The 14,616-nt window shown below is 39.2% G+C and overlaps 1 protein-coding gene across 2 annotated transcripts in view; it reads left to right on the top strand.

Moving 5' to 3' along the window:
• FHL5 (four and a half LIM domains 5) overlaps window positions 1-14,616 on the top strand; it is a 23,289-nt gene continuing 8,673 nt past the window's right edge. Inside the window, exons 1-2 of one of the 2 annotated variants that reach the window (XM_057364113.1) lie at window positions 1-846; window positions 13,912-14,092. In XM_057364113.1, the coding sequence (XP_057220096.1) occupies window positions 13,934-14,092 (159 nt within the window). In that variant the 5' untranslated portion in view covers window positions 1-846; window positions 13,912-13,933. Of the gene's footprint in view, window positions 847-874; window positions 1,115-13,911; window positions 14,093-14,616 lie in introns of those variants that run through there. The other variant, XM_057364112.1, reaches the window with a different exon arrangement.

The following is a 14,616-nucleotide window of genomic DNA, read 5'->3' as shown; positions in this document are numbered from 1 at the left end:
GATTTGGCAATTTTACCAAAATATTCAGATAACGTAGTACATATTTAAACCATTTAAACATTTCCTCCTTTCGTCTATCTGTGATACAGAACAGCTCCCACCCACTTGACGTTATAGACCGAGTGATTCAGATCTATTGGCTCTGGGTTGTGGAAAAATCTGCCTGGAGGTCAGTTGTGGTCATACCACAAGCAGCCATCCTTTCTTCATTCTGCCTAACTTCAGTCTGCTTTTTCAAGTGGTCACAGTCTCCTTACTTTCAGCTGCATTTCACTAAGGGTCTGCTCAGAGTCTGATGCAAAGTATGAGGAGCTCTGAACGCTCTGTGCAGGCAGGAGTGTGTCTGTGAAATCTGGCTCCTATTGGGTCCAAGCAGAAAGTAAAGGAGGTGGCTGTGATTCGCCACTGGGAAATACTGAGAGAGAGCCTGGAGGAGTCCATTGCTGCCACTTGGTAATCCTGTATGAACACCTTCCCACCTGCTGGAAGAGCAGCAAATTGTTACAGCCCAGAAACTGCTTAAGAAGTGAGAGAACTTCTGAGTTCTGCTGTGTCCCTGAACATCTTTCCTGAAACTGGAGGAGGTTTTTCCCTGCCCTCCCATTTCCTGTACACAACAATCAGACTTTAGTAATTGCAACTTTTCTTTTTCTTTTCTGATTTACAAGCCCACATGAGGTCTTTTGGATTCACTATGCATGAACCTGTGTGTATCTGGAGATGAATAATATTCCATCTTACTTTCTTTTTTCCCTTGCACTGAACAGTTTTGTTTTTTAACAGAAATGCCTCAACATTCCTTTCAAYAACTCTCAGAAATATGTTCCTTTAAGAACCTCCTACATGGTATGTATTTGCAATTTGTAAACACAGTATGTCAAAGAATGATTTGAGTCAGTGGTGAGATATTTGCATGTCATGAGGTCTAAGGGAAACAAACTGACCCTCAGCCTTCCCCCATCCAGTCAAATTCTGATGGGACCCTCAAATAGCTCTGGCAAATTGTTCTGTTTCTTTTGGACTTGATGAATGCTTGTTTCTGTGAAGACGTGTAATTATTTCTTCCTTTATTTTTGCTGCGCAAGTTACCAAAAGAGGCAGCTTGAAACTAAATGTGAGTATTGAGGCTCTTCTGTTATTCCTTTAACTGATAATTTTTAAACATGTTAGTATACAAGATACTTAATTTACTATTTTGATTAAGTAAGCAGGAACTTTTTCTCACACACAGAGCTGCTAAATAAATTAGAGGTAGAATTCTGTATCTAGAACATTTTTTAAATGTTCTGTATCTAATGAGATACCACACTTTTATTAAATCTTTTTATTGTACTAATTGGCTCACCCACTAATTTGCAGAAAGATTGTTTGGGGTTTCCTTTGTAAAGGAATGAGTATGAGTTTTGTTTACTCCAAAGAATCATCCAACAAAAAATGCGTATGCTGTTTCCCATGACATTTTTGTCTCCTAGCAAGATTTTGTAGCTATTTGCTTTTGAAAGAAAAATTTCTAGAGTGTGTAATTTCTGTTGTTTTCATTTGTTTCTAACATAAGTAATTTTAATAACTAATGTGGATTACTATTGATTTTGGAAGTAAAACCAGTTTCCAGGCTGATTTTTATAACAAATCAAAATATTGCTGTAAACAACGTGCATCATCTCCAAATTTCTCCCTCCATGAGCCATTTTGTGTTATCTTTCAGCTATTATACTTCTAGGATCATAATTTTATTTGGAATTTACATTTAGAAAGCAAGTTTCAGATGTCTTTCATTTTGTTTGTGTTAGTGTTTTTCTTCTATTTGTGCAACAAATTGTTATTTCCACAGTAGCAGAACCAACAGTAGTGGAATTAATATATTAACATTTTAACAGATTGCTGATGGTCTTCCCATGTAATTTTACTGCTGGATCAGGAAAGTCACTTCAACTCAAAGGTGTTTAATCGGTAGAAACTTGAGATGATACTAACTAACTTGCAGAGTTAGAGAAAAATTAATTCAAAAGCTGCTTAAAAGAGGTTCTCTCTTTTAAGAGACATATGGTGTCTCCAAATTATTTTCAGGCAGGTATAATTTACAAAGCAAGTGTTTTTTGGTTGACATGGTAAATCATATGTTCTCTCAGCTCTGTAACAATAATGCCAGCTTTCTTCATTTATTTTCCCCACCAGAGTTTTATTTCTCAAAAGAATAGTTAAAACTTTAAGTATTGCCTTAAAGTAATCATGGACAGAGAGAAAGAAGTATTTTAATCAGCATGCTTCCAGATGTCAAGCCCAAAATCAGAGGGTGAAATTCCAAACCTGTTGGAAGGAGCAGCCCTCCTGCCAACCCAACTCTAGGTGCCGTCAAGGCTCTTAGATCACCTGGGGAGTAAAACCGAGCTGTTTTCTGCCCACTTCCCTGCCAATTTAGGGTGAAATGGTGCTCATAAATGAATCATTTCTAGTTCAACTTTCTATTAAAATCTCTAGAGCCCTAAGTTTGGAAGTTGGCGCAGGGAAATGCTGCTAATGCTCCACTTGGGCTGCTACAGCTGAATTCATTCTTCTGGGAGCAGGGCATGCAGCTCTTGTGAGAAAGGAGGCTGTGAGCTCCTTGTTTCATACATTTGTGTTTCCCTGTAAAATGTCAGAGGGATCAAATAAGGACAGTTTTGTGGGAATATGCAAACATGACTCCAAGAAAACAAGGTAATGGAACTCCATGATATAAAATTCTGTAGCAGAGATAGTGATGGACAAGATTTGCTAAGGGAAGCTATGCTGCCTTGGTTCCTTTATAATGATGGCTAAATTTAATTTCTGCAAGAAATCATCCTGGAAAGGAATTATATCTGTCCTTCAGCCCAAAAAAGTGCCTTGCTCATTAGCCTCAGCAGGTTTAGATTCGTTTTTGTGAATATCCCCATTCTCTGTTGCCATGTACTACAGATCAGCTATCCTCCCTTTATTGTTCCCCTTTCTTAGACTAAGAGTTTTCTTTGATTCTACTCCATTCATGTTAGTATGCTGCTTTTCTTCCCATCTGTGGTTGCCTTGGAATCTGATTTTTTTCAAGATCCATATAAGAGGACTGGTTAATTCTTGCACATCTCAACACAGTGTGGGCAACGGATCTGAAAAGATTGTCCAGCTCTTGCTGGCCTCACACTTCAGAGTCGTTATCAGTCAGAAAAATATTAATCTTCCTGTGATGTGTCTTTGTACATAGGCAGCAGAATTGATAGCAGGGATGGCCAAGTGCCAGAGCACAGTGTAAGAGCTGACAGAACATTTTGCGTAAGAATATTCATCATAACCTCAGAGTCATTAATGGCAAAGCACACAACTGGAACATTTTATTACTTGGCTAATTTTGGAAGTGCTTTCCACCTCTAGCACTGGAGGTTGACCAAATGCCACCCTTTGTACAGTGCTTTTAACTATCCCACACCARTGCCATGGATACAGCCTGATGAGCAGACCCATCTAATGGCAAAAGTGCAGTGAATGGATTCTTTTGTTCCCACTCCCACAGGTTTGCTCTCTGACCTTGAGGAAGTCAACTACACTCCTTTGACAATTATTAACCTTTCCTGTAGACAAGTATCACACAAATGTGTTTTAGGACTACTTTATTATTGTTAGAAAAGTAGTCTGAAGCCTTTGAAACCTTTGAAAGGAAGGCTGTAAAATACTACAGAGGTTTGGATTTTAATTCTAGTTATCAGAAGCTCATAAGAGTATTAGGCTTGAACATGCTTATTGAGCTCAATCTTTCTCAAGTGAGCTCTTCAAGTTTCAAATTCAGCCACATCATTATTCATTTATGTATTWAAATATGCAAAACTGTGGCATAATTAGAGTTCTAAAAGTCTAATTTGCATGGGAAAAAGAAGTTTCGTGTACAAACTATTTCATGCTGGTTTTCTAATTGTCAATCTTTGTTTAGTTTGGAGATTGAAAATTGAAGAGCACTGAGAAAAATTTCAAATTATAAGTTCAAAAGAGTTTGGGCTTGTTGGATTTTTTAAAACACAGTAGCAGAATTCTTAATTGGTTTAATCACCTGCATAGACTTTTTACTGAAAACTTTTACTCAATTTTACATAAATTAGCAAAAAGAACGTGGGTTGTATTTGTTCCTTAATGCAGTTTCTGCTGCTGTGWTCTGCTCTCCCCCTGCTCAGACCGACCTTTTTCACCACAGTCGCTCAGAGTTATGGTCTCTGAGTATCACTCTCTACCAAACCTGGCAGTTCCATTTTAGATTTGCAAAGATGATTGTTGCTATGTTCTTCATATCTTCACTTGAACAGACATTACTGGTTTTAGAGGAATTCTCGTTGTACAATATCCTTGAGCTAAATTACACGTTCCTAAAATATTCCTAAATGTTAGAAAGGAATTTCTTCATTCTTACCAAATTTCCTCCAGCATTCTAAAATTTAGCCATGGGTTTCTGAATGGTTTGTCTGAATCAAACGTTGATTGTCTTGTGTGTTCAGATAAACTTTAGCCTTAATTTTCCATCAATAAGAAAATGTCAATCCTACATTGGAACCAATTTTTAGATAGTGTGTATTTATAAGCATAGAGAGAAATCCACTCTGAAAGTCATAGTGCCAAAACAAAAACACAAACAAACAAACAAACAAACAAACCNCTTTTTCACATGTCAGGACATTACAAAAATCCCATCAGGGCAGTTACTGAAGGGTCAGTAACCTCACATCATAATAAAGAAAGACTGAATACCATGGTCTACTAATATTAAATCATAGTCACTTTTAGTATATTTTAAATAGAAAGAAAATGTTTAATGTGTGATGCGGAGACTTTGAGGCTTAAAGGAAATGTCAGGATAGCCAGTCACATAATTGTTCTGCAGATTTTATCTCCCAAGTAGGCAGAGCAGGTARTGTAAGAGTCATAAAGGTTTCAAGGACATGGCAAATGTCACTGGCACRAACCCAGGGCTGAACCTCTGCAAGGAATGGTCAATGTTGTTGCCACAGGATGTGAGAATTCAACTTAAAACTGAGTCAATGTTGTGTTATTCTCCGTCTTTTTGACAGCACATTATCTATTTAACTGCTTAAGACTCAAGAGGTCTTTAATTAACATTTTTTGCCTACTTAATGGATAATGCACAAAGCCACATATTTAAAGAAAAGGAAAACAAAAAAGAAAAAAACACCAATTTTTTTTCTGTATTTGTCCTAGTGACACTGTAGAGGACAAACAAAAAACCAAAGACCTCCACTCCCTGCCCTTTCTTCCACCAGCTCCACTCCTAAAAGTGTTCTCCTAAAAAGGTTCACTGCCTTCAAAATTACCATTGTGAGATCTCTTCTAAAACTGTTTTGACACTGTGAGTCCATATATCCTTTAGCTATGTTGGAATGAAATGTGCTGGACAAMTATCCACAGTGAATATAGGACACAATGTAAAAGAATGTGTGTAAATGAATCTTTTATCCGTTTTTCCCCAGCCCAAACGCCAGCAGGCTGTCCTTGATGCACCTACRTAGTTAAACTAATATGGTTTTCCTGTCCACAGTGTATTTAAAGCATTCAGGGCAAAAAATAAAAACAAAAAAAGCTACCCTGCTGTAATTCCACATCGTTGGTGACACGCATGCACAGCCCAATTCACTGTTTTGAACTGCAGCCTTGGTGCAGATGCTGAAGCCTCATWAGGGAATTGTGCATAGCATTACCCAATAGATAAGAGCACACCAACCCTAACCCTAAYCCAGAAAATATTTACTCACCTATTCTGACATCCAGGAATTGAGATAGATTACTCAGCTACATTAATTTGCATGCACATGCCAATGTTCTAAATGATTCATTCTAAGAGAAGAAGTAGCAAGTGGTCGTGTAACACTTAGAGAGAAGCAGAAGGAACTCAAATAAGCCTTTTTCAGAATACCCACAGTATATTTTCATGTTGATTGTTTGTTGTAAGCTTTCGTAGAAATCTTTCTCGCCATCTGTCTGTTATATAACAGTTCATTTCTGGAAAAGTGGTAGAATACAAGGAGTGACACTTCTTTCAGGTTTTCTTCACCAGATTAGATTACTCATAGTCTGTCTACCTAGCAGATGGAATACATGTATATGTATTTTAATATGGTTCTGTTGTTATTTTTGTGTCTCTGTATTCCAAAGACAGTGCAGCTGCAGAGGATCATAAATGCTAAATATCCTTTATGGCAGCCATACCTACTGGGTTGTCATCAAAAATCCAGAATCCACAATAGAGATCAGGCTGTTTGTAGCTCTACTCAATGTTTTGCTTACTCTTTGTCTCCTTGTGGATCAGAGAAGTTGTGRATATTCCATCCCTGGCAGTGTTTAAGACCAGGCTGGATGGGGCTCTGAGCAGCCTGTTCTAGTGGGAGGTGTCCCTGTCCATGGCAGRGGGGTTGGAAGTAGATGATATTTAAGGTCCCTTCCAACCAAAAYCATTCCAWGATTAYTTGATCCTGCCTCTTGGATTTGCCCTTCTTGAAGCTTGTTTTCTCTTGAGAGGGATTGGAGACTGACCCAGCAGTGGTCACCCCAAACATCTCACACCAAACATATAACACGAAGACATCTGCAGTGGCCAGCATTTCTTAGACTGTGCAGCAGTGCCTTTACAAACAGATTCCTGATGATGGAATAAGCAGCCCAGGGCCTATCTGCAGAGCCACATCATCCCTGTTTTTGGAGATGAGCTTGATAAAGGAGGCAGCCAAGCCTGATGGAGCACTGCAAGCAGCAAAAGTGGCCTACAGAACACTTGGCCTACAAATCAAAACACCTGGGAAAAATGATAATTGAAGTGGGGATCTTACATGCTGGTACTGCTGACAGTAGCTTTTGATTTTCCTGAGCTCCAATGCCATTTAACTCATCAAAATCTCTTAACAAGACCGAGATCAGAAACTTTCAGCTTTGGTTCATTTTGAAAAGGTGTCATACTTTTGTTAAGGGACTGCTGTGGCTCGGTTTATATTTTTCCTCAGGAAAACTAGGTCAGGAAGCCATAGCACAGCTGGAGAGAAAAGCCACTGCAGCAGATGCTTTATTATCACTTGGAGGATTTACGTTTGGGTTTGGGGGAAGCAAGCCCTTTTTTTTTATAGCGTAATGAAAATCCTTTCCAATTTTAGCTTGTTGCTAACAATGCTGCTGACGATGATCTTTTTATTTTTGCTCATTTTATTTCTTAAAGCAGTTCTAAGTAGGTCATATGCTTTTAAATAACCCATCCAGAAAAGTTGTGCTGTATAGTCATTTGTGGTTTTTYGGTTTTTTTAAGRAAAGGATTGTAATTCATGTGATGCACCTGTTCTCACACAACAGAGTACTCTTCGTCCACCTYGCTATTCCTGAAATAAAATGTAAGGGTAGGCAAATCTGGTCCGTACAGCTGAAATGTCTGCAAAGATGAGAAATTACACATTGTATACATTAAGACCTTAAAGATTTCAGTTGGCATCAACATTGTCTATTGAAGTTATGTAACTTCTTGTTAGTGGCAAGACTGTTGTTTCATGGCCTGTGAACACTTCACTCACCATTGTACTGTTTCTTACTGCTACTGTTTTACCCAGGAAAGCTTTCAGTCCCAAATGTAGGCTTGTGTCACTTTCAGGGAGATGTGTCCATGCCCAGTGGTGTCAGTGTTTTGCTGAGATGCTGCTGTTTCCCTGCAGACTTTTGTGCAGATTTTTGTGCAGGCATTTTGAGTGCAGATGCAGATGCTGTTCTAGCAGAGATGGTTCCAAAGTGCTCCTCTGATGCTGCTCCCTRCCAGTATCCAAAGGGARCCTGCTGGGAAGCTGGAGAGGGACCCTTCATCAAGCACTGCAGTGAGAGGACAAGGAGTAATGGGTGCAAACTGAAAGAGGGGGAAATTATGTTAGATATCAGGAAGAAATTCTTCACTGTGAGGGTGGTTAGGCACTGGAACAGGTTGCACAGAGAAATTATGGATGTCCCATCCCTGGAAGTTTTCACAGCCWGATTGGATGGGGCCTTGAGCAGCCTTGTCTAGTGGAAGGTGTCTCTGCCCATGGCATTGGGGTTGGAAGCAGATAGTAAGGTCTATTCTTACCTTTAAAATTCCATGAGTCTATGATTTGCACAATAGGGATGAACTCACTGGTGGAGGGCTCGGATCAGGYGTTCAGTGCATGTCTTCATTTTGAACTTCCATTTTTGTTTATTTAAACACTTTCTGAAGTATCATCATGATTCCCTAATCATGGATTGTAGGTGATGGTGGAGGTAGRAAAGGGGACTGGAGAAAACAGATGGAAAGCATGAAGGGAAAGATCTCTCATTAATTGCTGTGGCYGTGATCAATTCTCATCTTGACTAGCTCAGCCTCAGAAATTTAATGTTTCCTTTTCTCTTTCAGTTGCATTGAAGAACCTGACTGCTTATATACTTTTTTAAATCACACTTTTATGTTATCTTTGTAAGTATCTTTCAAAAGCTGTGCTCCAAGGTTACAGACAGCAAATCTCTAAAGCATGCATTCTGCTTCAAGTGTGTGAGTATTTAACAATAGCATTTCTCACAGGAGTGAGTGCATGTCCAGCTCTGATGGGGACTCACAATGMGGCAGCTACAAGAAACCCGTTCTGATGTCATGAGAATGCCTCTGCTCCTGTTCTAATGCCCCTGAAAGAACACTGAGGTTGTGTGGGCACTTTTACCCTCCCCCTTTTGTCATTCAGCAGTGCTCATCACAGGATGATGAACCTCGTGAGCCTCCTCTCACCTGCCTGCTCCATTTGGGGTGAGGTCCCTCTGGATAACAGCACACCCCTGTGTGTCAGCCACTCCACCTGGTGTGGTGTCATCTGCCAGTTTTCTGTGGGTGCCCCTCTGTCTCATCAAACTCTGGAGTTAATCTGAGTATTCTTCATCATACCAGCCTTTCGTAAAAATCCTGTAAAAAGCCTTTTGCAATCCTCAAACCTATTTCATGGTTTAATATGAAAAGTACGACCAAGAATACTGACAGGATTTCACACTGAAGGGTACAATGAAGCACCACTGAATTATTTCATCCCTTCATTTTATTCCATATTTTTGTCAGTAGTCAGAAAGGAATGAGCTCCATAATGACACAGGAGAAAATTCTGACTCTACCAGACTATGTGAAAACCTGTAAAAAATGTGGGTAAGAACTGCTTCCAAAAAAAAAAAAAAATAGATGACTACACTTTGAGTTTTCATGGCATAAACAAAGCAGACAGCAATACCAATTAAGGAAAAAAATTACAGAATTCCTGAGATGCTTGATCCCCTAGTCAAGCCACAGCTCTTGTCCTTTTTGCTTGTAGTCATGGGGTGTGCAAAGACAGTACCATTCGGTATGGATTACCAGATCAATCTCTAAAATACCTGCTTTGCCTCRACACCTCACCAAAACAGTGTCACTCGTGGACCATGAAGCAGAATAATCAGATTGGGCCAGCTGTGTCCCGGTTGCTTAAAGGAGAATTTAATCACTGGGAGTTCCTCACTCACTCAGATGCTTCCAGGACCTGACAGTGTATTACTGTACTGTGCCACAGAGATAAGACAGCTCGTTCAAAGCTAATATCTGTGTCTTCTTTCCTGTGGGTACTTGGTTTGACTTGATCTGCAATATATGCCCCTAGTTCCCGCTGCTTCTSTAGCCATTTTTAGAAAAGCAAAAATTATAGAACCCTTAATCTATGTAAATGTATGAGACAAAAATAGAAACAGGGAAAATGAAGTCAGCAAATTCATGCAAATAAGCCAAATCATGTTAGAAGTTAAAAACATGCACTTAACTGAAAATGAGCAAGTGCCTAGGGCAGCTTGCAGGAATGTCATCCACATAATAGATTAAATTGTTTTTCTTATCTTCAGTGTTGTTCCAAGGATTTATTTTCCATCATTTTTTCTTTCTTTATGCCTCTCTAAGAAAAAATCTTATTCCAATCATTGTATGTTTTTAAAGAAAAAGATGATGAAGTTCAATGGCAATAACATTTAGATTGGGAAATAGTGCATTAGAATTTCCATGTAGTGAAAGAGTATTTTTACCTGTATGCACATATATGCATCCATATGTAAATCATAATTTCTTTCTGAGTAGTTTGAATATTTCTGGGCTTTTTATTCTTATAAAATAGGAGATTTATAAGATGAAGTAGTGAAGGAGATTAACCTATATAAATTATTAAGAGATATATTAACCTATGGCTATGCTTTTTAGCTCAAGTGAGAAAACAAGCATTCTTTTTTCCAATGGTTCCATATTTATCAGGATTCACAACTTCTCAACCATGTTCCTASAGCTTTCTTTGCTGGAAGCCTTCTACTGCTCTGCATTTTATAGGAAACCATYTGACTCTCCACAAAGTCCCTGTCCTAATTTGTTGTAGCTAAACTCAATCTGCTTTAGCAGCAGGCTGGCTAGCCAGATCTGTTGTTTTATTTTCATCTATTTTATCATTCAGTCCCTGAAACTGCTGCACACTCAAATCAGACCCCAGGGACTCCAGTTACAATATCCTCACATCCTAGGCAGCATCTCCTGACACTTCCTTGGAATATTCTAACTCTATAAATGATACCACGTATCCCTGCCTAATAGGTACATAAAAATCAACAGTATTTAGCTTCCAATTTAAAATGTTCTAATTTAAATAGCAAAATCATCTTTTCCCAAGGAACAGAGGCATGGCAGTCTTTCCCTGAGCCTAGGACGCAAGTTAGCAGCTGGAATGCTGGAGTCAGCGTTTCATTCCATGGGAGTGAATAACATCAGGTCTCCAGAGATTTCTTAACTGCCCTTCAAAACACAAAGTCTAGCTTCCAGCAAACTTAAAGTAAACATATTTCTCTAGAGATTAGGATCAAAGCACAAGAAAAACATTCTACTTAACTACGTGGTGCTCGTACCATTACTTATTTATTGGAACAAGGATAAGTGGTGCTGGGAGAGATGAGATTCTTTTTTTTTTTTGTTGCATTTTCTGATGGTAAATGTAGTTCTCAAAGGTTACCCAGAACTCTGCYAAAAGATATGCCAAAATCTTCATTCTTTTGCATGCCATTGCCGTTTCTTTCCCAAACATGGTCTTTTATGATGATTATTGTTCAAACTCTGAAGATTTTTCTGAAACAAAGCCTTGGACAACTTGAGCATTTTACTAGAGGAGCAGCCCAAGGACACCCTCAGGCTTTGATGATTTTTGGGGCCTTTTTTTTAAAGTTCTCAAGCAACCACACGCATTTGTAGAACAGGATTAATAGCACTTTCCTCCCATACTCATATAGGGGTTTTGGAGGATATTTACATTACAAATTGAGAAGTTCTGAAGCATTACAGTAGTGGATCTTGTTTGTGTAAAAATCTGGGCTTCCTGGAACAGGTTGACTTCATAGGGAAAAAAGCAATCATCCAGAGAACCACATTTAAAAGAAAATTAAATGTTATGCAGAGTTTTGGAAAACTTAAAAACCTRACAGATATTCATCAGAATGAAAAGACAGAGATGTTTCTGCAGATATGGAAAGCTATTTGTTGGTGAGCTTTGTGCAAGGACAAAGCACCACAAGTGACATAAATTCTTCATGCATRCCCTGTTTGGATTTTGCTGTTGCAACTTTTAGACTGAGATGAATCTCTGTCAGGAAGCAATAACACTGATCCAGCAAGGAGGAGATTAGAAAGGTGGTTCACTCAGGGTTATCCTTTGAGGCAGTTTGTAACTTTAATTCCCACTATAAAAAGAAATGAAAATTCCTCTGAAACCCAGTTTCAAGCCTGTCCTGTGACCCTGAATATGGAGCACAATTAACCAGAARCATTCCTTGATTGTGTCCTTAGACACCAATTTATACTTCTTCCCCAATATAGAACAAAACACGCAAAACTTTACCTTGACTTTGGTCATGACTGTGATTGTGCACTAAATGCACTGAGTTCTGCCTGGCTTTTATATGTCATGTTCTGCAAATGTACAAGCTGATGGTTGTAATTTTCTCATACAAATGGGTTTATTTGTTACACATTTAAATCTCTGTTTGATCTTAAGGAAATGGAAGGCCAGATTCAAGTCCTGTTATACTATTTTTTCAAGGGTATCACATAAATCACATCAGAAATATTTTTAAGAAAGTATGCTTCCCACTGATCTAAGTTCCAGATTATTTTATTTCCTTACTRCACCCTGTCTTGGCTGACAAAAATATTAAGGGTAGTAAGAAATACAGTAAATCAATTCAACTATAAAGATTTTCATYTTACAGGAGCAACAAGTTACCCACTCAGGTCACTACTTTTGGTCTGAAATAACTATGGCAGCCTCTCTCCCTGCCCCCTTTCCACTGTTTTGCTACTGCACTTCCCAGAGCAGATAAATAAATACCTTAGGCATTGGTGCCAGTGGAAACCTGAAGTAATTGTTCTTTTCTCACAGTTCAACCATTTCAGTTTAGAGCTTATGAAGCAGAAAAAAATTACCTGCCTTTTTAAAACTGAACCMCGGATATAAGACAGGCAGTGAGTGTACAGAAACAAAGTAAGAGGGTGCAACTATGGAGTAGATGAAAGCTTTGTCCTGGATAAGCACTTCCTCAAATCTTGTCCTTCTGTACACTCTTCCTTATTCTCATGCTCTGCATCTGGTTAAGAGAAACTGATTTGCCCTGTTGTGCAAAAATTTCAGCTGCCCAAAGTCAGTGACATGCAAATATTTTAGGAGACCTTCTCCAGTTATTTTCAAGTCCTCTAAAATTCATGATTGCTTGCGCTGTCTGCAGCTACACCCAATGAGTTTAAGGAAGAGTGCAACCCAACGAGCCCAGCAGATGTTTYTGGGGTTGCTTCACTGTGAACTTTCTGGTTTCTTCTTCCTTCACTTCCAAGAATCAAGGCCCAATTTTAGCAAAGTGATGATGCTCCAACCAGCAACAAGCCTGAAATAAGTCTTCATCTCCACAATCCTTTAAACATTCAGCATTGCAGATCTATAAGCAGCTGAGTTTTGGGTATTTGTCTAAGCCTCTTTAGCTTGAAAAACCAAAGGATGGGAAATTCATACAACTGGCTCTCAATAGATTTGTGGTATTTCCTGCACTTGTCAGGCACAGAAATACAAACTACTTCACATWATTTTGGTACTGCCAGCACTGAACCCTGCAATAATAAAATATGTAAGAAAAAACAATCTTTTCCAGTAACAAMAAGGGAAACTTTCTTTGAGTTATAATTTTGTTTAACTTATAATTTAGTTTATTTTTCTTTATACTTTACTCTTTTGCTGTCCATGGGGTATTTGTATAACCTTGCATTGACACCAAAYATCAGCAGCACGGTTGGGATAACGTGGAAAACAGACATATATCTTGGAGGGCCTTGTCTTCATTCTGTTTGGTCAGGCAGATGTGGGGATATTTTGAAAAGAAAGGTAGGAGCAGAAAGACAGGAGTATCAAGAGAAAGTCAGGAACACACTTCAAAGTGCCTGCCTCTTCTCTTTGGCCTTTTAACTCTGCAGTTGGTTTCATTTTTGAATTATTGCTGCTATTTCCATTACCTGATTTCTGGATAAATCGTGTCCCAGAATCCAGTACATAATGCTGATAATGCCAGTAGTTGTACAGAGAAGGAGAAGATGGCTTCATTTTCAGGTGTCTAACCTGAAAGAATGTTGGAAGCAGCCCTCTTGCTCCCCATCAAGTGTGAAATACAATACACAGGATATGTTGTYAAAGGCTATCATTTTATCACAGAACAACCCCACATTAAGAAATCCAGAGCACTGCAAATGACCAGGAAATTCCCRTTTAACTTTCACAGATAATGCAGAATTACTTATTATTTGAGCAAGCAGGTGGCCATGCACTGAATTACACGATTTTTCCATTTTTGCAGATCACGTGAGAGCCCCAGCAGGATGACCAGTGGCCACACAGACTGTCATTTCTGCCTGCAGTCTCTCCGTGGAAGGAAATATGCGCTAAGAGGAGAAAACGCTTACTGTGTGCCATGTTAYGACAGCCTGTACGCCAACCCCTGCGAGGAGTGCAAGCAACCCATCGAGTGCAGCTCCAAGGTAAAGGCTGAGCTGTCACTTTTTGTTCTTTGTTAAATTTTACACAAATCAAATCTCTTTAATGGTAGATTCAGCGCCCCCCCTCTCCATATCCTGGTGCTGCTCAAGAGATCTAAGCATGGCTGTTGTGAATCCACACACAGCAGAGTGAAACAGTTGTTTTCCCAGAATAGGAAAGCTCTGGGGCCAAAGATGAGGAAATCTGCACATGCAGATACCCCATGCATACAGCAAGGCTGTGAGGTCCTCAGCTAGGCTCCATCCTTCAGCTCCAGTCAGAGTTACCATTGCGAGGATCATGAAAAAAAAGTCATGTCTTTGGATGGAGTGGAAGGGAAAAATGGGAAAGAAAAGCAGAGGTGATAAGAAAAGAGTGCAACAAACTAAATTAATCTAGAAAGGCAACTCGTAGAGTTCTGCAGCTGATTGTCCCATCACTGCCAAGGGGCTAGAGCTTGATTTTCTTCCTCTCCTCTCCTCTCCTCTCCTCTCCTCTCCTCTCCTCTCCTCTCCTCTCCTCTCCT

This window comes from Malurus melanocephalus, unplaced genomic scaffold (genome assembly GCF_030028575.1).
Source record: "Malurus melanocephalus ecotype Western Australia unplaced genomic scaffold, MMel_1.1 scaffold_35, whole genome shotgun sequence".
In the NCBI taxonomy this organism is placed as follows: Eukaryota; Metazoa; Chordata; class Aves; order Passeriformes; family Maluridae; genus Malurus; species Malurus melanocephalus.
This window is presented reverse-complemented; position numbering and strand designations above follow the sequence as displayed.